The sequence below is a fragment of the Lithobates pipiens genome, unplaced genomic scaffold, assembly GCF_037356315.1.
Source record: "Lithobates pipiens isolate NorthernLeopardFrog02 unplaced genomic scaffold, aLitPip1_a1.2 Scaffold_19, whole genome shotgun sequence".
Lineage (NCBI taxonomy): Eukaryota > Metazoa > Chordata > Amphibia > Anura > Ranidae > Lithobates > Lithobates pipiens.
This window is the reverse complement of record NW_027507764.1, coordinates 242,933,006-242,957,714: the sequence shown is the minus strand read 5'-3', so window position 1 is coordinate 242,957,714 and position 24,709 is coordinate 242,933,006. Positions and strand designations below refer to the sequence as shown.

The 24,709-nt window shown below is 44.0% G+C and overlaps 1 protein-coding gene and 1 long non-coding RNA gene across 10 annotated transcripts in view; one reads left to right on the top strand and one right to left on the bottom strand.

Moving 5' to 3' along the window:
• Positions 1–24,709, top strand: part of CTNND2 (catenin delta 2) — a 918,973-nt gene that overhangs the window by 439,673 nt on the left and 454,591 nt on the right. For all 9 annotated transcript variants that reach the window (XM_077491861.1, XM_077491860.1, XM_077491866.1 and 6 more), the window contains exon 8: positions 8,335–8,893. In XM_077491861.1, coding sequence (XP_077347987.1) covers positions 8,335–8,893 — 559 coding nt within the window. The remainder of the gene's footprint in view (positions 1–8,334; positions 8,894–24,709) is intronic.
• Positions 1–24,709, bottom strand: part of LOC143996668 (uncharacterized) — a 105,884-nt gene that overhangs the window by 15,715 nt on the left and 65,460 nt on the right. The window lies entirely within an intron of this gene.

Sequence of the window (24,709 nt, the reverse complement as noted above, 5' to 3'; positions counted from 1 at the left end):
ACAGTGTAAAGTGTAAACAAAACAGTTGCGGTAGGTATCGGTAATTGCTATTGGCGAGTACTAAAAAAAAAGTATCGGTACTCGTACCCATTGTAAAAAAAATGGTATCGGTGCAACCCTAAAAAAAACTTTTAGATCATTAGATTGGTATCTTAATGATCATAACGAAAATACAGGGTTATATAATGTGCTATTAATATAAACACACACACACAGGTGGATCTGGATCTTGTATCTTTTTTTTAACCTCACCTACTATATAACTTTTTTAACCTCACCTACTATCTAATGTAACTAGAGCAATATTTCCACGTACAGCGGCACTGTGGAACAAGCATTATAGACCTACCTTGGTATAAGCCAGGGTGGTCATCTCCATTTGGTGAGTGTGCTCTCACAGGAGCAAGGGAACAATTTGCACACAGTGGAGTGCTAGTGATAAAGAGGGTGACACTTTATTATAGAAGAATGTATTTTTTGCAGCACTGACACTTTTTGAGCACTGTCATTTTGTGAGATATCTACTTTGGCACATTTTTGGATTCTTTGTGAGGTTTTTTTCACATACTATTTTGTTCTTTTATTTTTGTGTTTGGTTATTTGATTCATTGGTTTGCATGATTTCCTAATGGGTAAGCATGTTTTCATACCACAGAGGTGCATGAGTATCACTACTGACACTGTGCTTCCACAGAGGGTTGATGTCAGCAGTGTCATCACTACTCAGGCCCATATCTTTGTGCCAGCGTTGGACTTAAAGAGGAGGCACAGGAAAATTGGTTAGTTCCCACTTGGTTCCCAGCTTGGTGTCAACAGATCCTGCGTGCTTTTTTTGCACCATTTGAGCATCTACTCTGGTAAGGTCTTTTGAGAGGCAGTTTCATCCCTTCCTTTTGGTCAACTCATTTTTCTTCCTCCTTTAAGTATTCTTCCCATAGGCCGTTTGCCTATATATAGGATAATATGTGACTTGGTTGCCCTGGCTTATATGTTTATGTATGTGTATGTTATGCCAGGGCCTTGCAGGATGATGGTGGGGAAAGAATCATTTGAGGTTTCCAGTTCTTAACATGACGCTTTAACATTTAAAGCGGAGTGCAATTTTGAAGGGTCACATGTTAGGTATCTATTTACTCTGCGTAACTTCATCTTTCACATTATGCAAAAACATTGGGCTAACTTTACTGTTTTTTTTTAAAAGCACAAAAAAAAGCGTTCAAAAAATTTCTGCGCAAATACCGTGCAAGATAAAAAGTTGCAATGACCGCCATTGCATTCTCTAGGGTCTTTTCTAAAAAAAACATATATAATGTTTTGGGGTTCTATGTCATTTTTTAAGACAATTTTGTGAAAAAAAATCTTGATTTTGCAAAGAATTGTGGGGAAAAATGACAACTTCAAAAAAACTCACCATGTATTTTCTAAATACCTTGGAATGTCTTCTTTCCAAAAAGTGGTCATTGTGGGGGTATTTGTACTTTTCTGGCATGTTAGGGTCTCAAGAAATTAGATGTCAGTACTTCAGGTGTGATCAATTTTCAGATATTGGCACCATAGCTTGTGTACTCTATAACTTTCGCAAAGACCAAATAATATACAACAATTTGTACTTATTTTTTACCAAAGATATGTAGTAGTATAAATTTTGGCCAAAATTTATGAAGAAAAATTACTAGTTGTAAAGCGCTGCACAAACTATTGGCGCTATATAAAACCTGTATAATAATAATAATAATTTGCTACATTTTATAACAGAAACAAAGAAAAATTCATTTTTTTTACAGAATTGTCAGTCTTTTTTCTTTTAGAGCGCAAAAAAACCAAAAAAAAACAACGGTGATTAAATACCACCAAAAGAAAGCTCTATTTGTGTGAATAAAAGGACAAAATTTCATATGGGTACAGTGTTGTATGACTGAGTAATTGTCATTCAAAATGTGAGAGTGCCAAAAACTGAAAATTGGTCTGGTTAGCAAGATCTGGGCTCAAAAAGACCTCAGATCTCATATTTACATTAAAATTCAATAAAAAAATAAAATTGTCTTTAACCACTTCAATACAGGGCACTTATACACCTTCCTGCCCAGACCAATTTTGAGCTTTCAGCGCTGTCGCACTTTGAATGACAATTGCACGGTCATACTACACTATACCCAAACTAAATTTTTATCATTTTGTTCCCACAAATAGAGCTTTATTTTGGTGGTATTTGATCGCCTCTGGGATTTTTATTTTCTGCTAAACAAATAAAAAAAGACCGAAAATCTTGAAAAAAAAAACATGTTTTTTTTTTGTTTCAGTTACAAAACTTTGTAAATAAGTAAGTTTTCTCCTTCACTGATGGGCACTGACGGGGCTGCAGTGATGGTCACTGATAAGGTGGCACTGATGGGCACCGATGAGGTGGCACCAATGAAGTGGCACTGATAGGCGGCACTGATAGGTGGCATTGGTATGCGACACAGACACTGATAGGTAGCACAAATAGGCACTGATAGGTGGCACGGATTGTCATGGATAGGTGGCACGGATTGGCATGGATGGGCGGCATGGATAGGCGGCATGGATGGGCATGGATAGGCGACACGGATGGGCATGGATAGGCGGCACAGATGGGCATGGATAGGCGGCACAGATGGGCATGGGTGGGCACTGATAGGCGCTAGGATGGGCACTGATAGGCGGCTAGGATGGCCACTGATAGGCGACATGGATGGGCACTTGTAATTTAAAGTTTTGTAGGGATGGATGCCAATCACTGCCAAACAATAATGCATGCCAATCAGTGATGCCCATTGTGGGCACTGATTGGCATCCATTATGGGCACTGATTGGCATTCATTATGGGCACTGGATGGCATCCCTGGTGGTCTAGGGGGCATACCTGGTGCTGGGCATCTCCTGGTGGTCTAGTGGCGTCCCTGGTGGTCCAGTGTGGGCATCCTGGGGGGGGGGGGGGGGCTGTGCTGATAATCGATCAGCACAGACCCTCCTGTCAGAGGAGCAGCCGATCGGCTCTCCTCTACTCACATCTGACAGATGCGAGTGAGGAAAAGCCGATCACCGGCTCTTCCTATTTACACTGTGATCAGCCGTGATTGGACACGGCTGATCACGTGGTAAAGAGTCTCCGTCGGAGACACTTTGCCGAGATTGTAGTTGCAGGGTGTCAGACTGACACCCCGCAACAACAATCGCTGCGATGCATACCCCCGGGGGCGTGCAGCGGCTTAATATCCTGATCACGTCATATGACGTCCGGTCAGGATATTACAACCACTTTGCCACTGTCATTTTGCTATATGGCGGACGGCAAGTGGTTAAAAAAAAAAAGTAGAAAAGTTTGATTGACTCATGTGATTGGAAATGTAATTGCCATCATCCCATATCACATTTGAAAAAAGATACAAAAAAAAAAAAAAACTCTAGTTTAGGATTTTAACCACTTGACAACCGGGCACTTAAACACCCCTCGTGACCAGACCAATTTTCAGCTTTCGGTGCTCTCACATTTTGAATGACAATTACTCAGTCATGCAACACTGTACGCAAATGCATTTTTTTTTTCATTTTTTTTTTCATTTTTTTTTTTCATTTTTGCGCTATAAATGAAAAAAGACCGAAAATTTGGAAAAAAAATCATTTTTCTTTGTTTCTGTGATAAAATTTAGCAAATTATTATTTTTTCCATAAATTTTTGCCACAAGTTATACTGCTACATATCTTTGGTAAAAATAACCCAAATCAGTGGATATTATTTGGTCTTTGTGAAAGTTAGAGAGTCTACAATCTGTGGTGCAAATCATACAAAATTGATCACATCTGATGTACTGGTGGCCTATCTCATTTCTTGCGACTCTAACAAGCCAGGAAAGTACAAATACCCCCCAAATGACCCCTTTTTGGAAAGTAGACATTCCAAGGTTGTTAGTAAGAGGCATGGTGAGCCCCAAAATAAATTCTGCTACTCCTCCTGAGTATTATGATACCACATATGTGGGACTTTTCCACAGCCTGGCTACTTAGAGAAGCCCAACATGCAGAGAGCACCGTCACGTGTTCTAGGAGCATAAATTACACATCTAATTTGTTGACTACCTATTAAATTTTTGAAGGCCCTGGAGCACCAGGACAGTGACACTGACATGGCACTGATGACAGATGGCACTGATACGTGGCACTGATGACACGTGACACTGACGTGGCACTGATGACACATGCACTGGGGACAGATGGCACTGACAGGTGGCATTGGGGCAAATGGCACTGAGGCAAATGGAACTGGGGACAGATGGCACTGACAGGTGGCACTGGGAACAGATGGCACTGACAGGTGGCACACTGGGGACAGATGGCACACCGGGGACAGATGGCACCGACAGGTGGCACACTGGAACAGATGGCACTGACAGGTGACACACTGGGGACAGATGGCACACATATTTTCAAATATGAAAAAAACAAGTGTTAACACACAATAAAGGTGCTCCTCTTTCAGCAAACAAATCCACAGTATGAATCTACATAAGGAAAGAAGAGCAGCATCTGTCAATAGTCCATATGCCAGTAGAGTCTAAAAATAGTGCAAAAATAGATTTCTAATATTTGTAAAGTGCAAAAATATGTGCAAAAGATGCAGAAGTGCAAAAAAATGTGCAAAGAAATTTTTGGTATATACCGCAAAATTGCGTTTAAAGGTGTATATGAAAAATGTGCAAAATCAATGGGTATCAGTTGAAATGAACTATAAAGTAAGTCCAGAGTAATAAGGCAGGCTAAAGGTGACTTTAGTGTTTGGTCAAAGGAATCCAGTGACTTGCATGCACCCCCACTCGGGTCCCCACTCACCGAATTCTTGTACCCCAAAAGGGGTTAAATGCATGTAGTGCCTCTATGTCCAACTGGTTCCGTTCAGCTCGTCCACCTCCTTTTTGTAATCTGTATTCCTTATACCTGGGATAATTCCCTTTATAATTGTGGCTTGTAGCAATATGATGGATCCTCAGAGAAAACAAAAAGCAGCTCCCATGGTGTAGTAATTTTAACCACCAAAGTTCATTTAAATAAAAAATAATAAAAACAATTTTTAAAAACAAATGTAGCGACACCATCAGGTTCCAATAACATCCATTGGTGAAACTAACACCCACTATTAGCTCATGCACTGTGAAATGCAATATCTCACATAGTAGGTGAAAAAAAAACAAAAAAAAACTGTAATTAGGTATCCCGGAGTAGGCGCTAGATCTGTGGAGGAGCGGCGTACGCTCCAGCTGCGTGTCTGATGGTGTTTCTACATTTGTTTTTAAAAATTGTTTTTATTTTTTTTATTTTTTGCTAGCCACTATATTTTTAATTTTGTATTTTTCTGATCATGTTTTGTGAAATGTTTTAATAAATGAACTTTGGTGGTTAAAATTACTACACCATGGGAGCTGCTTTTTGTTTTCTCTGAGGATCCATCATATTGCTACAAGCCACAATTATAAAGGGAATTATCCCACGTATAAGGAATACCGATTACAAAAAGGAGGTGGACGAGCTGAACGGAACCAGTCAGACATAGAGGCATGCATTTAACCCCTTTTGGGGTACAAGGATTCGGTGAGTGGGGACCCGAGTGGGGGAGCATGCAAGTCACTGAAATCTCAGACCTTTCACCATTTTTGTTAAGCATCTCTGGACTCCTTCTCTCTTATCAATATCTTTTTGCAAGTGACATATCCAGAAATGGACACAGTACTCTAAATGACGTCTAACTAAAGATCAGTATAGGGGAATCAGGACCTCCTTCCTCCTGCTGGTGACTCTTCTACTGATGCTTCCTTGAATTCTTATTGCTTTTCCCACTACCTGGCCACACTGTTTGCTCATTTTGCAATCATCTAAAATAGGTACTCCCAGATCTTTTTCCTCTGTAGTGCTGGTCAACACTGGTCAACACAACAATGTTGTACTCTACTTTATTTTACATTTAAAAACATTCAACTTTACATTGAACATTGAACTTCAGTTTACAGTGTTATGATCAATTTCCCAGCAATGCCAAATCATGTTACAGACACTTCTAGGGACATCAATCCCATTGCACGCCTTCTAATAAAGAGTACCACTTTGGCTTCTGTCACTGCTGACATCTTTCTCAAGGAGATTGTGAGACTTCATGGGGTACTGAATAATATCATTTCAGAAACAAGAGCCCAGTTTACCTTTAAATTTGGCAGAAAATGTAAAATCATCCCTGTCATCTCACTACCATACACAAACGCACAGTCAAACTGAGAGAAGGAACCAGATCCTAAAACTATATCTTCTCTCCTGCTTCACAGGAAAATCGGGCCCTGTTGCTCACTTTGGCTCAGTTTGACAATAACAGTGCCCTGCACGTAGTCTCCCCCCAGTCTTTGCTTTTTGTCAACTCTGGATTCCACCTTGCTACTCTGTTAAACTGTTCCCCTGAATTCTAAGTCTCCAGCATACACGACCATCTTGCCTCCCTAGCCTGTAACCTACAGTAACTACAGATGTGCCTTTCTCTGGTTAAACCTCTGCCTAAGATCCAGGCTTACAAGAAGAGATGGGGTCCTACTTTTCGCCTGGGGATCTGGGGAAGCTACATTGCCCCTCCATGTAACTGGACTCTAAGTTATTGACCTGTTACCAATTAAAAAGATTGTAAACTCTGTAGCAGTTAGGCCATCACAGTCACTAGAGATTCACCCAGTGTTATTTATCTTTTATATTAAGCCAGTCAGTAACCCTGGACTTCTTTGCTGGTAGGTTTCCTTCTCTGCCTCTTCATGTTCTTGTGTGCAGTTCTGAAGAGTTCGAGGTTGAAGCCCTTGTGGATTCAAAATGTGTTGCAGGGTGACTTCAGTTCTTAATCAAATGGCACTAGTTGTATTAACTCTGGTCTATGGTAGTTGTGCTCTCTGCCCCCCTTCTCCTTTAGTTCTGCATTGCTGACTCACACTTGGCGGCTTCCGGCGATTAATGGGGAAATGGTGTGTCCCTGTCGAGGAGGAGGGAATTTTGTCCCCCCTCACTCCCCGTCCATGCTGTATCAGCATGTGACTGTTCACGCGTCGGTGCCATTAGCGGTACAGTTGTCTGTCGGTGTGCACGCATCGGCGCCTTAGCGCCTTAGCGGGTGCCTGTGCACATGTGCGCCTCCAGGGGCGCCTGAACCGGAAGTAATGTCAGGGGTCATTTGTGATCTTTCGCTTCCGGTGGCATCATGGACGCTGATGCCGGTGTATAGCCACCACATGTGTCTTGATGTCCGTGTTGCAGTGGACTTGTTCACACTGCAGCTGCTAATCCGCCAGTCTAAGAATTCTTATTCATGTGTTTACTGCTATGCTCTCAGGTAAGGCTTTGGCCTATGAGGTTATTTTCTTCTCTTTTTGCTTTGCTACAAGGATGGACTAAGATTTATTGTTAGCCATTATGACCTTATCATGTTTGATGGCTGTTTCAATATTTTGCACATGCTATCATTCATATTTTGGCGATAGGCTCAGTTAGGGGCACCCTCCCCCTTTTTTTCTTTTTTTTTGTATTTCTAATATATGCATTTTATAGATTTCGGGCGCAGAAACATTAACTGGGGAATAAGCACAATCCAATTTCCTCACTGCTTATCCCGGGTGGGTCTGGCCCCTATTGGGAATTAGTCGCTGCGTGGGAGTTATAGGAGCTGCGGACTACTGATTAGGGAGTCATGTGATGCTCAGCTAAATAAAAAGACCAGGTGAGCACAATAACCATAAAACATAAAAAACTAAAATTCATAAGCAATTTAGCTATTTTATAATATGTATTATATTTTCTCGTTCCTGTGGATGTTTTATAATTTATAATAATGGCATGTTCATATATTTTATAAAATATAGAAGAAATCAAAGATATATGCATAAACCCCAATGAATCAATCTGCGAAATATGTCGGTTTCCCTGTCTGTCAATGCCTCTTTGATTTTAGATGTTAAGCATCATTCTATGGTCTATTTATTATGTAATATAATTATGTGTCTTTTTATTATGAATTCTATTTTTTATACTATGTAATAAACTATAGATTTTTTAATATGATGTTGTTGGTGCTCGCCTTATTCACAGACTTATTGTCTCAGTTTAAAATCCCATTATATGTGCATGAGATTCCTCTCTTGTTTCTTCTTCGAATTTGATACCAGGGATGTGAGACTTTGTCTGTACTGGAAATTATCCAATTGCCAATATATTTACATTTTTTTAACAATAAAATATGCCTATGTTTGTTGATTCATAATATTATTTAGCTGTTTTGTTAATAGTCCTTTTTCACTACAGGGTACAAATAGAGTAACTCATTCATCTGGATCTGAAACCTCCCAATCACATGCTGCCTCTCAGTCAAGAGACTTTGTGCCAAGCCATGGGAGTGCTTTCCATTTGCCTGATTCTCAGCATTCTTCAGCAATTTTTTATTCAAGTTCAACTTTACCGGCACAGAGAGTAAGCTCTCCTTTGTCAATGCATCAAGTAGGATCTCCAACAAAACTCCAGAGGGTGGGTTCTTCCTCCGAGAGTACTGGCTACAGCACAACACAAAGAGTTTCTTCTCCAAAACAGTCTCCTAGTCGTCTTGCCAAATCTTATAGCACCAGTTCACCTATCAACATAGTTGTATCATCTGCTGGACTGTCTCCTTCATCGGTCCGTGTAACCTCTCCGCCAACCATTCAGTCTAATATAACCTCTTCACCTTTGCATCAGTTGAGCTCAACCATTGGTACATATGCTACGTTATCGCCTACAAAACGTCTAGTTCTTTCTTCTGATCAATACAATAAGCATACACAAGAACTGTATGCCACAGCTACATTACAAAGACCTGGCAGCTTAGCAGGTACAGTAAATAACCTCAATTTTATGTGTTTTCTATGTTTATTTACAATAACTTGTTACACTATATTGCATTTAATGAAGACCTTCATTAAAATAAAAAAAACATTTTTCCATTGTTTTGCTTCCTACCTCCACAATCCGAAAAAGATATTTACATTTTGTATTCCTTTTACATTTCACCCTTCGCCTGTCTCCATTCCCGCCTAGATTTAGAAACCTTCTTATGAAACCTACTGGGATATACAAATCACATATCCCAGGAGGCATACCCAACACTGGATGAGGAAAGATCTTGTACCGTGTCATCAGGGAGTAAGTTGCAGTGGATTACAGAAGAACAGCGCTGGATTTGCTGGGCATGTGAGTATGTTTATGGAGGATAAAAGATAAGATACTGGAAAAAATTTACAGTGGACACAGGGGATGAAGTTCCTCTTTACTGAAATCGAATAATCCTCTAACAATTTTTTTTATATTTTGTAAAACCAACTAATAATAAACTAACTCTCATTGACCATTTTTTTACAAATCAAAATGTTGCTTTCCATAATCTATACTAAATTGCAATATTGTCCTGTGCATACATTTTAGCATATCATATTTTTACATATGTAGAAATAGAAATAACTTCTTGTTTTACTAAATGTATTTTGAAGTTATCTGCAAGTTTCAGACAGCGTAAGACAACAGCACAAAAAAGAGCATATAAGAAAATAAGGAGAAGAGAATGTGCACCAATAGGCCCTATTATATCAGAGGCAGCTCAAGACAAATTGGTTGGTATTATAGTAGCAACTTATAGTGCAAGTACAACCAAAACTTGGAAGCACAGTTGTGTAGGAAACTGAACTGGGTCTGCACCTCATACATAAGTAGTACCACCTACAACCGAGGGGAGAAGGTGGCCCAAGCACCACATACAAGCCTGCAAGTAGGGAGTTTATCAAGGCTCAAAAATGGAAAATACAGAAGCTTGGAAGAATAAAGAAAGAATAAAAAAGGGGGGCGAAGGAGAGGGTAGGGAAAAATGGTGCAAGGGAGGGGGAAAGGATTCCTGCAGGATCCAATCACCTGTCCACAGCTGAAATTGGCATCCAAACCATCAAGTTAAAGCAAAGAACAGTCCAGGTTCATATGGCATTATATGCGATCCATGGTTCCCACACCTATAGAAATTGAGCGTGTGTATAATTTAAAATGTAGATGAGCTTCTTGTATACCATAGTTTCCATGAGTCGATGTTAAACTATCTCTGTGTTAAGATAATTCTGATGCCAAGACCTGACCAGTGTTTGACAGGCAGCCAGGAAAGCAAAGCCCATTCATTTCTGCCGATTCTTAGATAAAGCCACTATAAGCTTATATAGCAAAGCCTCCCATGGATTACGCACCAGTATATCTCTGATCAAGGCCTACAGTTGAGTCCAGAAGTGAGGTGCCTTAGGGCAAGTCCACCAAATACAGAGTAAAGTGCCTCGCTCTCTGAAAATTCGAAAGAACATCAGAGACAGATTGGGAACAAACCAGGATGTACGATTGGGGGTCAGAATATTTTGAAAGCACATTGAAGAGGTTGGCCAGATGTTGTGCCAAGCTGCCTGATCCAGGGTCTTACCCAAGTTATTTTCCCACTTAGTACATAACTTTTTTGTCCAAACTGTTACATATAATGGCATATGAATGTCATTTTTAAAGATGGCTTATTGTATAATAAATGGGTACCTTGTTTGGCTTGACAGTTTGTCACTAAATATACTTGTAGCCCCATTTAAAAAAGGCATACTTTTGTTAAAAATGTATCCTTGAGATAAATCTAAAATAAAATAAAGTAGTATTGCATCTACGTGCCAACCAGCATGATTTCAAATGACAGTGGAATATACACTTGCCAAATATGAGGATATTACATTAAATCCATAGGCTTTTCAAGGGAGACATCTTAAAGCTAACATTCAGCAAAACCTAATCAAGTCTTAGATAGAGCAAGGAAGGGCTAGGCATCATTTACTGCATAACTGAGGACATCTTGTGGCCAAAAAAGTATTGTGTGAAGTCACCTCTGGATAAAAGGTAAGTACTACAGCCTGAAATTATTATATTACTTATACCATGCCTGGGTCCATTTCATTTTTAAAAATGCACGCAGTTGGACTTTAGAGTATGATCACATTAGAGTCTGGGCTTTTTGCATTTTATGTTAATGGAGACAAACCTGGGACAGGCTCACTCTAGCATTGTTCAAAAAACCTTGCAGTCAGCCATGACACCTCCTCTTGAGAAACATCTAAAAGGTAAGAAACATTTACCTACACACAATCAAGAATACAACCTCCAGCTGTTGTAGAACTACAAGTCCCATGAGGCATAGCAAGACTGACAGCCACAAGCATGAGACCCAGAGGCAGAGGCATGATGGAACTTGTAGTTTTGCAACAGCTGGAGGTCCGCTAATTGCATATTCTTGCTGTACACCATATGCAATAGGAACGTAGATAAAAAAAAAATCATCATATAACAATAGAGAAGAAAACACTATTTTGTCAGGACCAAAGTTTACCGTAAACATATAAAGGAATGAAAAGCTACTTAAAGTGGTTGTAAAGGCAGAAGGTTCTTTTTATCTTAATGCATATGTCTTAAGATAAAAAACCTTCTGTGTGCAGCAGCCCCCCTCAGCCCCCCCAATACTTACTTGAGTTCGATCTAGATCCAGCGATGTTGCGAGACTTGGCTTAGACAGCAGTGCAACGCCATTGGCTCCCACTGCTGTCAATCAAAGTCAGTGAGCCAATGAACAGAGAAGGGGTGGGGCCGGGACGCAGCTCCGTGTCTGAATGGACACAGGGAGCTGCGGCTCAGCTCAGGTGCCCCCCGTAAGCTGCTTTCTGTGGGGGCACTCATCATGAGGGAGAGGCCAGGCCCTAGAATAAAATTGGGCTAACTTTACTGTCTTATTTTTTAATTTAAAAAAGTGCAATTTTCACCAAAAAATTGTGCTTGTAAGACCGCTGCGCAAATACAGTGTGACATAAAGTATTGCAATGACTGGCATTTTATTCTCTAGGGTGTCTGAAAAAAATATATACTGTTTAGTGGTTCTAAGTAATTTTCTAGCAAAAAAAATTATACTACATGATCTCGCGGGGCTTGCATAGCAGGCACGTGCCCGCTGCGAGCTCTGTGAGACGGATTGCGGGCCCACAGACTCGATGTCTGCGGGGATACCCACGATCATCTCACAGAGAGGAAGAACGGAGAGATGCTAATGTAAACAAGCATCTCCCCGTTCGGCCTAGTGACACTGTCACTGATTACAGCTCCCTGTGATCGGGAGCATGATCAGTGATGTATCACACACAGCCCCCCCCCCCCCCCCCACAGTTAGAACAGCTCCACCTAGCAATGATTCTGAGATAGGGTGAATAACCGACAATCTTGTCATGTCTCCAGAAGAAAGGGGGATGAGGACAAATGTGAGCATGAGAGTACTCCCATTAATACAAAGATACAAAGATTCGACTTTTATTGCAAAAATATTTAAAAAACACATATCACACAACACATTAAAACATTTTCAGCCAGCCTGCTCCTATTATCTGGCTTGTCGATGTAAGTTTGGATGTCTGTAATCCAGTAAACCTATCGATTAATAGTACATGGGTATACTTAATTAAGGAGGGTGGTCACCCCTAAAGCATATATTGACCGAGACAATAATAAGATTTTTCATAACAGCTTACCTGTAAAATCAATTTCTTGGAGTACATCATAGGACAAAGAGCCTTAAGTATTTACTTAGTGGGTTATAGCTACCTTCAGGTGTTGACACTGGCACACCCAATACAAGAAGTTGACTCCCCCTTATATAACCCCTCCTCCTTCCAGGAGTACCTCAGTTTTTGTAGCCAAGCAATATAATCATTATACTTAAACTCCATAAAAGAAGAGGGGCGGGACCTCTGTGTCCTACGATGTACTCCAAGAAAAGGATTTTACAGGTAAGCTGTTATAAAAATCCTATTTTTTTTATCGTACGTCATGGGACACAGAGCCTTAAGTATTTACTTAGTGGGACGTCCAGTAGCAATGCTACTTGAGGGGAGGGAGACACAACCCGTAGGGCACCCCCAGACCTTGAGGACTTATACTGCTGCCTGCAGCACACTACGCCCGAAGGTGATATCCTCATTCCTTCTTACATCCACTTGGTAAAATTTTGTGAATGTATGGACCGAAGACCAAGTTGCGGCCTTGCAGATCTGAGCAAAGGAGGCCTGGTGATGCACTGCCCAAGCAGCACTAACCGCTCTGGTAGAGTGCGCCTTAACTTGAATAGGGGAAATCTTACCCCTTAAATCTGAATTATAACTTGCTGAATCCATTTAGCAACAGTGGATTTCAACGCTACCTGTGCTTTTTTAGGACCTTCTGGCAGAATAAGACAATGTAGAGATTTTTCTTCCCTGGAATGTGGTTTTGGGAAAAAAGATGGCAGGACAATATCTTCATTCAGATGAAAGCTTGAAACCACTTTTGGCAAAAAGTCTGGACGAGGGCGTAACACCACTCTGTCCTCATGAATAATTAAATATGGCTCTTTACAAGAAAGAGCAGCCAATTCTTAAACCCTCCTTGCTGAGGATATAGCAACCAAAAATAGCAGCTTCCTAGTCAGAAGGACTAAGGGAACATGCTGTAATGGTTCAAATGGCGGTTTTTGTAACACTGACAAAACTAAATTCAAGTCCCAAGTGGTTAAAGGTGATTCAACTGGCGGATTAATCTGCATCACCCCTTGCATAAAACCATGGACTAAAGAATGCATAGCAAGCGGTCTTTGAAATAAAACCAATAAGACTGAAACTTGACCCTTAATAGTACTTAGGGCCAACTTCATCTCTACACCCAATTGTAGAAAGGCAAGGATTCTGCCTATAATATATCTCAGAGGGTGCCAACCCTTGGATTCACACCAGGAAACGTAAGCTTTCCAAACTCTATAATATACACCTCTAGAAACTGGTTTCATTGCATTGATTAAAGTTGTCATAACAGACCTGGAAAGCCCATGATTCTTCACAATGTTGATTTCAATAGCCAAGCCGTTAAATTTAACATTCATAAAGTAGGATGGACTATTGGCCCCTGTGAATAGCATGTTTGGTCTTAGTGGGAGAGGCCAAGTACCCTCCACTGCCATCTTTACGATCCTGCAAAGAAGTCGAGGCAACTGAATTGGGGGAAAAGCGTAGATCAGTGAAATCTGATCCCACTGGGTTACCAGCGCATCTGTTCCGTATGCGAGTGGATCCCTTGTTCTGGATACAAAGTTGACTAACTTCATGTTGAATCTGGACGCTAGAAGATCTATGTCCAGAGTCCCCCATCTTTGGCAAACAGCCCGAAACACTTTGGGGTGAAGAGACCATTCTCCTGGGAATAACTGCTGGCAACTTAGATAATAGGATTTTTTGTACTCACTGTAAAATCCTTTACTCTGTAGTTCACCGACTGACAGCTCCTTTCTTATACCATCGGTTGTTACGCCACCTTCAGGAGAGGACTAGGCAGAACATGTTAAAATGTTATAATAAAACTAGAACTTTCTAGTTTCGCCCAAGGGGTGATCCCTTAGGTAACAACCCCTCAGCCTGCTCCTGCAGCCTCAGTACGTCAACAAGCAATATAATGTAAAAAAAAAAAATTGGAGGGAAGGGTGCTGTGCCAGGCGGTGAACTACAGAGAAAAGGATTTTACGGTGAGTACAAAAAATCCTATTTTCTCTTACGTACACCGACTGACACAGCTCCTTTCTTATACCATCGGGGCGTCCCCAAGCAGAGCCAAAACGAGGGGTGGGAAACAGCATAAAAACTTCACCTACAATGGCATGTGGGAAACAGTATAAAACTTCACCCACAAAAACAGAGTGTGGGAACAGCACAGAACTTTTTGCCCCAAAAAAAAGAGTGCTCCTCAATCTGGGAGTCACTACCTTACAAACCACCTCAAAACTTGCGGTAACAAATGCAACGGTGCATTTACTTAAAAGTAACTGTGTTTTTCACAAAAAAACAGGTAACAGAGTAAGTGCAATTGCAAATTACACGGCCGCCTGCAAAACTTTGCGGCCAAAACAGGCATCAGCCGATGCACCGACATCTACCTTGTAGAATTTTGTAAAGGTGTGAACCGACGACCAAGTCGCAGCTTTACACACTTGGGCGACAGACACTTGTTGTTGGAAGACCCAAGACGTTCTAATTGCCCTAGTGGAGTGGGCTGTGACTGGAAAGGGGGGCACCTGTCCCTTCAAGGCGTAGGCCTGTACTACAATTTGTCTGATCCACCTAGAAATGGTGGCTGACGAGACCGCCATGCCTTTTTTCAGACCAGCCACCGAAACACAAAGCATTTGCTCCTGTAACAGCGCAATTCCCCATTTACTATGAGCATGCCAGCGCATTGGCGGCTGTGATCTGTGCGCCGCTATAGACCTGGTGCACGGTATCTTCAACCTAGAGGAAGAAGGAAGAAGACCAGAAGAAAGAAGACTTTAATAAAGGACTTGTCAAAGACTGTCTCTTATAATTTTTAACACTTTAGTCACTTTTTTGGTGAAATGGTAGGGGTACTTTTGTACCCCCTTACCATTTTACACAGGGGGGAGGCCGGGATCTGTGGGTCCCCTTGTTAAAGGGGGCTTCCAGATTCCGATAAGCCCCCTGCCTTCGGACCCCCACAACCACCGGCCAGGGTTGTGGGGATGAGGCCCTTGTCCTCATCCTCCCAATGTTGAGGGCATGTGGCCTGGTACAGTTCAGGCATGTGGCCTGCCAGGTTGCGTGCTCAGATAAGGGTCTGGTATGGAGTTTGAGGGGGACCCCCACGCCATATTGTTTTTTTTTTTGGCGCGGGGTTCCCCTTAATATCCATACCAGACCTGAAGGGCCTTGCCCTTTGGGCGCCCTCTTTCCTTTTTGCTCTTGGAGGGGAACCCATGCTGTTTTTTTTTAAATTAAAGTCGCCTGGCCTGGGGGCGACTTAAAGTCGTGTTGTAAGTCACCCCAAGTCGCGCTGTGATTCACACTCAAGTCGTGTCCAAGTTGCCTTCCAACGTCGCGCTAGAAGTCGTGTTGCCCCTGTGTGAATGGACTGTTAATGATACGGCGCACGCTATTATGAATTGCGACGGCATATTATGTGTTGCGCTTATGCGTGCGCCGGTTTATACGCTCACTTGATCATTTATCTGGCGCACAAATGGAGGTATGAACCGGTGCAGCGCATTCATCTTAGTAAATCAGCCCCAATGTCTTCATTGATGTGGAACACCGAAACCACCTTCGGCAGAAAAGAAGGTTGTGGATGCAACACCACCCTATCCTTGTGGATAACCAGATAGGGCGACTTGCAAGACAAGGCCACCAGTTCCGAAACCCTCCTGGCCGAAGTAATTGTCACTAGAAAGACCACTTTCTGAGAAAGAGTCAACAGAGGAATCTCTCTGATATTTTCAAATGGCGGTTTCTAAATGCTGATAACACCAGGTTCAGATCCCACTGGGGTAACGGTGGGCACACCAGAGGAACTACATGTCACACCCCTTGAACAAAAGTGCTCACTAGAGAGTGAGACGCCAGGGGTCGCTGAAAAAAAGACAGCCAAAGCTGAAATTTGTCCTTTAATGGTGCTTAAAGCCAATTGCTGTAGAAACAGCAGGATCCTGGATATAGAAAAGGAGCGCAGACGCCATCCTTTTTGCTCACACATGGAGATGTAGGCCTTCCAGATATGATGATATATCTTCTGAGAAGATTTCTGTCCTTTCAGCATAGTTGGAATCACAGAGTCTGAAAGACCCTGGCTTCTCAACACCTGGCTCTCAATAGCCATGCCGTTAAAACCAGCGATGGTAAGGCAGGATGGAGAATCGGATCTTGAGACAGCAGGTCCTCTTGTAATGGCAGTCGCCATGGGGCGTCCTCCACCAGGTGCACTAGGTCTGCGTACCAGGGACACTTCGGCCAGTCTGGGGCAATCAGTATAACTTGAATCTCCTAGGCTTTCACTCTGCGGAGCAGACGTGGTAACAGTTTCAGCGGAGGAAAGGCATAGATCAGCTGGTACTAATCCCACGGAGCCACCAGCACGTCTGACGCGTCTGCCCAAGGATCTCTTGTCCTGGACACAAATCTCGGCACCTTCCGATTGAGATGGGAGGCCAGAAGATCCACGTCTGGTGTGCCCCACCGCAGGCACAGTAGCCTGAACACCTCGGGATGCAACGCCCATTCTCCTGGGTCCAGTATCTGGCGACTTAGATAGTCCACCTGCCAGTTCTCCACTCCCGGGATGTAAATGGCCTATAGGGCCGGTACATGTCGATCTGCCCACTGAAGGATGCGAGCGACCTCCCGTGTGGCGGCCAAGCTTCTTGTTCCTCCTTGGTGATTGACATAGGCCACCGCCGTGGCGTTGTCTGACTGGATCCTGATCGGACTCCCTCTGAGTCTTATCGACCTCGTGGAGAGGCGTAGCCTGATCGATGCAGCTCAAGCACATTGATCAGCAACTTGGATTCCTCCTCTGACCAGAGGCCCTGGGTCGACTGAACTCCCATTACTCCACCCCAGCCGGTTAGGCTGGAGTCTGTTGTGATCACTGTCCAATGTAGCGATAGAAACAACTTCCCAGACTGAAGTGCCGGGGACCTCAGCCACCAGAGCAGGTGTCAAAATCTCCTTCTGCAAGACTCTGGTGTGAAACTGGGCATACAGTACTGCCTCGCTATGCCTCCCCAGAAGCATAGCGATGACCACCTGATGTTCATCAGCAGTTTTACCGTGGCTCTGAGAGTCTGCAGCTTGTCTGAAGGGAGAAACACTCTCACTTCCATGGAGTCCAGCAGCAAGCCTAGGTACTCCAAAAACTGTGTCAGTACAATCACTGACTTTTTTAGGTTCAACAGCCACCCAAATTCCTACAGGGTCTGCATGGTGATCGCCACATCCTTCTCTAACTCTGAGGCGGAAGATGCTCTTGGGAGGAGATTGTCTAGGTAACCTATGATCGCGAACCTGCGTTGACGCAGCCACGCCAAAACAAGAGCCAATACCTTGGTAAAGACTCGGGAGGGCTGATGCCAAACCAAAGGGGAGAGCCACAAACTGGTAGGGGGCTTCCCCAACTGCAAATTGCAGAAATTTCTGATGCTGAAGGCATATAGGTATGTGCAGGTACGCATCCTGGATGTCCAAAGATGCCAGGGAGTCCCCTTGATGGAGTGCAGCGACTACTGAGCGAATTGATTCCATTCTGAACCTCTGTACTTTTACAAAGCAATTAAGGGCTTTTAGGTTGAAGATTGGATGTACCCCTTCCTTTTTGGGGACTACAAACAGATTGGAGTAGAACCCCTGGAAACGTTCTGGCTCCGGAACAGGTATTATCCCCCCGGAACTCAACAGATCCCGTAACTGCCCCCATTAGGACCTCCCGGCGAGCCGGGAGTATGGGTATGCTGGAGGGTAAAGAATCTGTTTTGCGGCCAAGAGAGGAACTCTATCTTGTAGCCGGAGGAAATCAGATCACAGACCCATTGGTCAGACAGCCGAGAGGCCCACCGGGCTGCAAACTCCCGAAGTCGACCCCCCACCCAAGTTGCGGGCGGGGGCAAACCTTCATGCGGTAGCACTTTTGCTCACAGGCTTTGTTCCAGGGACGTTTTTGTCCTTCAGAGGTCCTCCTGTCAGGCTGGGGACATTTAGCCGAAGTCCCGGGTGGACGAAAAAGACACTTGTGAGCGGAAAATGAGGGCCCTTGCCTATGGTGTGGCTCCTTAGCCTTCCTGGCTTTTGGGAGTAGTGTAGTCTTACCACCTGTGGCATTTTTTATAATGTCATCCAATGAGGCTCCAAAGAGCCGCTCGTCAAGGGAGGGTAAATCCGTCAGGGCTTTTTTAGATGCCTGGTCAGCCGACCAGTATTTTAGCCAAATCAGGCGCCACAGCACCACTGCTAACACTGAAGCCCTGGATAACAGAGGGAGAGTATCCAGGGCCGCGTCACAAATGTACTTAAGGCCTTGCACTAACTGGTCTGCTAGAAGCCTGTTGCTCCCCCAATTCGTGGTGCAAAAGTTTTGCCCACTCAGTAAGTGCCTGCGACACAAGTGCGGATACCAGTACTGGTCGCATTGCTGATCCCATAACCGTAAACGAGGAACGATGCACTGCCTTGGCCTTCCTGTCCGTGGGATCCTTTAAGGCAGGAGTTCCCTCAACCGGGATTGTGGTTACTTTGTTTAACCTGGATACTGGGGGGTCCACGACCGGAGGAGCCATGTATTTGGGGACCGAAAAGGTCCGTTGCGGTCGACCCCATTCCTTGTATATGAACTTATTGAAATAAGTCAGATACGGAAACACCTTAGGTGTACGGGCTGGCTTACGGGACCCAAAAGGGACCTCTACATCAGCAGAAGGATCTGCTGGCTCCTGAATCTTCAGGGTATCACGCACACCTGTGATAAGTGCTCCCACAAGCGCTTTATCGTGCACAGACCCGGACGGGGAATCATCCTCACTGTCCGAACGGTCCTGGTAAGCGTCATCTGAAACTACAGAACAGGGGTCACCAGCCTCGGCGGGCCCGAGTCTGCATCAGAGCTCTCCCCTGAGGACGGGGGGGCAGGGGCTGTTTTTTACCACCTTTGCACCTACACGCCCCCTCCATCTTGGCAACGAACGAATTAAGGACCGCCAACAAAGCGTCCAGAGGCACTGTACTGTCTGCAGGCGAACCGGTTGCAATTGCCTGGATTTTGGGGGAAGAAACACCAGTTTCTGCCACCTGTTGGGGACTTAGAACAGTGATGGCCCCACCCTCCTAACTGCTGCTGGCTGAAGGGCTTCTCCCGCAGGACTCACCACCCCGACCGAGTTCTGCGCCATCCAGCTAGGTGTGCCTGTGTCAGCTCCCAGATGCATAAGAGACCGAACCGGTCTGTGCTGAGTGCTTCTGAATAGAGCTGAAGCTGAAAAACGTGTTCAGGCTTCAACAAAATGGCCGCTGGACAACAGAAAAATGGAGACAGAGCATGCTGCTCCCTGGTCACACCAAAAATGGTCGCCCAGCACTGTATGCAATGAAGAACAGTGAAAAAACAGGCAGAGAAATGGTGGTAAAACAGCGCTACAGTGATCAGCAGACACAGCCTCCAGACACCTCAGGGGAGAGACCTACAGACATCCAGGGCACATCCACCCAGCGTAGTCCCCACCCCAGGTGAGAGCCCCCCCAGGGAGCCCCTGTCTATGGCACACATAACGCTCAGCAGCCCATGCAGCATCCCCCACAGGGAAGGGGGGTATAGGGACAGGGATAGAAGAGAGGGAGGTGAGGGACCCCCGTTTCGAACTCCAAGGGAATGCCCAGCTGCTCAGCCCCACTGAGGCAGGGAGAGCTGTACTTACCAGTCCTGAAGAGCTGGTAGACATTCCATCACAGACCCAGTATGGGGTGGGGGCTGGCCCGGCACCCTGTGATTCAGACGGTAGCCTGGTCATATGTGTGCCCTGGAGCATTACGCCCACCGGCTGCCCCTGGAGCTGAGGGCATGTCGTGGCCGACCCAGCGCGGAGCTCTGGTCTGCACATGCTCACTGGCCAGCCTGGGGAGACTACAAGGATAAGGGTATCCAGCCTGTCACCCAGCCAGCTGTTGATAGCAGATCACAGGATCTTTAATCTTGGGCAAAAGGCAAAACTTCTGCAGAAAAATCCATGGACGCCTGGGCCCATCAGGGTACCTAGGTCCTTCTCCTTCACTAGGCAGAAAATAACTGAGGCTGCAGGAGCAGGCTGAGGGGTTGTTACCTAAGGGACCGCCCCTTGGGCGGAACTAGAAAGTTCTAGTTTTATTATAACATTTTAACATGTTCTGGCTAGTCCTCTCCTGGCGGAGAGGAGAGGACTAGCCAGAACATTTTTACGCGGAGGTGGCGTAACAACCGATGGTATAAGAAAGGAGCTGTCAGTCGATGAACGCCAGCCAATTTTCTACTCCTGGAATGAAAACTCCCAATAGGGATGGAACATTCCTTTCTGCCCAAGTTAGGATATGGTTCACCTTTCTCTGAGCTGAGAGACTCTTGGTGCCCCCTTGGTGATTGATATAGGCCACAGCCGTGGCATTGTCAGATTGAATCTGGACTGGACAATTCTTTAACCTGGAGGTCCAGGTTTTCAGAGCCAGATACATTGTCCGAATCTCTAGGATGTTGATGGGCAGAGCTCTTTCGAATTTTGAGCACTGTCCCTGGACAGTTGTCTTCTCTAGTACCGCTCCCCAGCCTGAGAGGCTGGCATCTGTTGTTACTACTCTCCAGATTATTGGTCTGAAGGATTTCCCCTTCAGCAAATTCTGGCTTCATAACCACCAACTGAGGCTTTGAGACACTCTTGGGACAGCCGCATTGGCAAGTCCAAAGCTTAGATCATTTGGTTCCAAACAGAGATTATTATGTTTTGTAACAGTCTTGAATGGAACTGGGCATAGGGGACTGCTTTGAATGAAGCTACCATCATTCCTAACAACCTCGTGCAAAGGCGAATTAAAGGATTTACTTTTGACCTGACCATCCATACCAGCTCTTGTATGGAGCTGATCTGTGCTGAAGTCAAGAACACCCTTTTCTGGGCTGTATCTGTGATCAGGCCTAAGTAATCTAGCCTTCTTACTGGTTTTAAGGAAGACTTTTCTAGGTTGAGGATCCAACTCAGACTTTCCAGGAAACTGGTTGTAATGCTTATGCTTTGCCTTAAGCGAGTCACTGACTGGTCTATTAACAATAGATCGTCTAGGTACGCCAACACTGTTATGCCCTGTCCCCTTAACCTGGCTAGAGGTGGGGCCAGTATTTTTGTAAATACCCATGTTGCTGTGGCTAGCCCGAAGGGTGAGGCCACGGACTGAAAGTGCCGTTGTTCCACTTCGGATCGCAGAAACCTTTGGTGAGCGGGAACTATGTGAACATGCAGATATGCGTCCCTGATGTCGATGAACGCCATAAGTTCTCCGCCTTGTAGGATGGAGACCACTGGCCTGATTGACTCCATTCGAAATTAGCAAATTTTTAGTAACCAATTTAGATTTTTTAGATCCGGAATGGGCCTGACATCACCATTCGGTTTTGGTACCGTAAACAAGTTTGAATAGAAACCTAAACCTTGTTCTTTTGCAGAGATCCGTATGATTACCCCTTGAGTCAATAATCGGTCTAATGCTTGAAACAGGGATTGTCTTTTCCCTGGATCCTTGGGAACGTTTGATCTCAGAAAGTGAGATGGTGGAAACTCCCGAAACTCTTTGTTTCCTAGAATTACTGTGGAGAGAGCCCATCTGTCCTGAGTTTCCTTCAAATTGGTCTGCATGACTGTCGTCCCAAAAGGAAGCCTCTTCTAAAGATGCACAAGAAATCCCGCAAACAGTTTGCTGAAGACAAGCAGATGAAGCACTTGGATTACTGGAACCATGTCCTGTGGTCTTATGAGACCAAGATAAACGTATTGGTTCAGATGGTGTCAAGAGTGTGTGGCGGCAACCAAGTGAAAAGTACAAAGATAAGCGTGTCTTGCCTGTAGTCAAGCACTGGGGAGATACAGTTCATTGAGGAAACCATGAATGCCAACATGTGCTGTGACATAGTGAAGCAGAGCATGATCCCCTCCCTTCAGAGACTGGGCCGCAGAGCAGTATTCCAACATGATAACAACCGCAAAAACACTTCCAATATGACAACTGCCTTGCTAAAGAAGCTGAGAGTGAAGGTGAAGGACTGGCCAAACATGTCTGCAGACCTAAAGTCTATTAAGCATCTGTGAGATATCCTCAAATGGAAAGTGAAGGTGCGCAATTTCTCTAACATCCACCAGCTCCGTGATGTCATCATGGAGAAGTGGAAGAGGATTCCAGTGGCAACCTGTGAAGCTCTGTGAACTCCATGCCCAAGAGGGTTAAGGCAGTGCTGGAAAATAATGGTGGCCACACAAAGTATTGACGCTTTAGGCCCAATTTGGACATTTTCGCTTAGGGGTGTACTCACTTTTGTTGCCAGCGGTTTAGATATTAATGGTGGTGTGTTGAGTTATTTTGAGGGGATAGTAAATTTACACTGTTATACAAGCTGTACACTCGCGACTTTACATTGTAGATAAATGTAATTTCTTCAGTGTTGGCACATGAAAAGATATAATAAAATATTTACAAAAATATGAGGGATGTACTCACTTTTGTGAGATACTGTATTTCTCAGGGATGCCATTAATTGTATTCGTGAGTATTTTAGTTCTGTTTTCCTCCTTGTAAATGGAAATTCCCTTTGCAAGGCTTGCTCATCTTTCTTACTGACATTTATATTCAGGATCTCTGACTATAAGGGATCGATTTTTAGATTTGATAATTCTCCATATTTCAACACTTTCATTAGATTTGGTGTTATTGTGGGGTTGGAGATGTAATATAATTCATTGTATCATCCTCGGGCCGATTCCCATTGCCACTAATGTACTCATCATAAATCTCTAGTCTAATCTGTCAAATGCCTTTTCAGTATCTATTGGCAGGAATAGAGCAGGGGATTTTTCTCCACTGAGTTTATTTATTAGGAGTAGTGTTCTCACTCCATTGTTCCTTCCTTTCCTCCTGGGAATGAACCCGACTTGATCTGCATGGATCCATTTTGGTATCAGATCTTTCAGCCTAGTAGCTAGAACCTTAGTGTTTAGCTTTGTGTCTGCATTTAACAATGATTTTAGTCTATATCTAGAACATAGGGTCGCATCTTTTACCTCTTTAGGTATGACTAAGGAAAGCCAGCAATGTTTCCCTCCTAATCTCATGGCCTTCTCTTAGTCCATTCATATATGAACAGCTTTGGTATTAATTGTTCTTTAAACTTTTTTATATTAACGGGCCACGACTTTTCCCTGTTGGCGAGTCTTTTAAAGCTATATTTATCTAATCGAATGGGTTCCTCTAATGCCGCGTACACACGACCGGACTTTTCGACGGACTAGGGTTTACTTCCTCTTTAAGGGTACACAAACGCAATACATTAGCCAATTTTTTTGTAAAATATGAAAGATGAGGTTGCACCGAGTAAATAGATACCCAACATGTCAAACCTTAAATTTGCGTGCGCCTGTGAAATGGTAACAAACTTCAGTACCCTAGATTTTTCATAGGTAACACTTTAAAAGTGTCATCTGTTTAGCAATACGGAGGATGTTTGATGCTAGAAATATTGCTCTCACTCCGTCCTGTGCTGCGATATGTAACATTTGTATCGCAATTAGCCTTTTTTATGCGTAGGTGCCCCGACTTGCACGTTTGTTTGTACATGCTTATATGTGAGGGTGGGAGTGAGGCATTTTTTGGGGGGGGGGTTTATGTGCTTTGGTGTAACTTCTTTTTCAAAAAGTCCCCTATGTGATGATTTTTTGGTGACAGGTTCTCTTTAATGAGACATCCAGGGTCTAAAAGACCCTGGATGTCTGCTCAGTATTCCACTGAATGTAAAGCAATGCAGATCGCATTTTCTAGCCATGCTAGCCGCCGCAAAGACTTGGGGAGATCCTGGAAGTGATGTCAAACATGTCGCTTTCCAGGTCTGGAACAAGGAGCAGAGGAGAGCGGACGTGTGTCCACTCTGCTCCCTCCCCTCTACCCAGTCGCATCCGCTATGTTGAGCCCTGGGATACATGGCAGGAATGGGGGGGAGTGCTGTTACTGGCAGCGCAGCCACTCAAATGCTT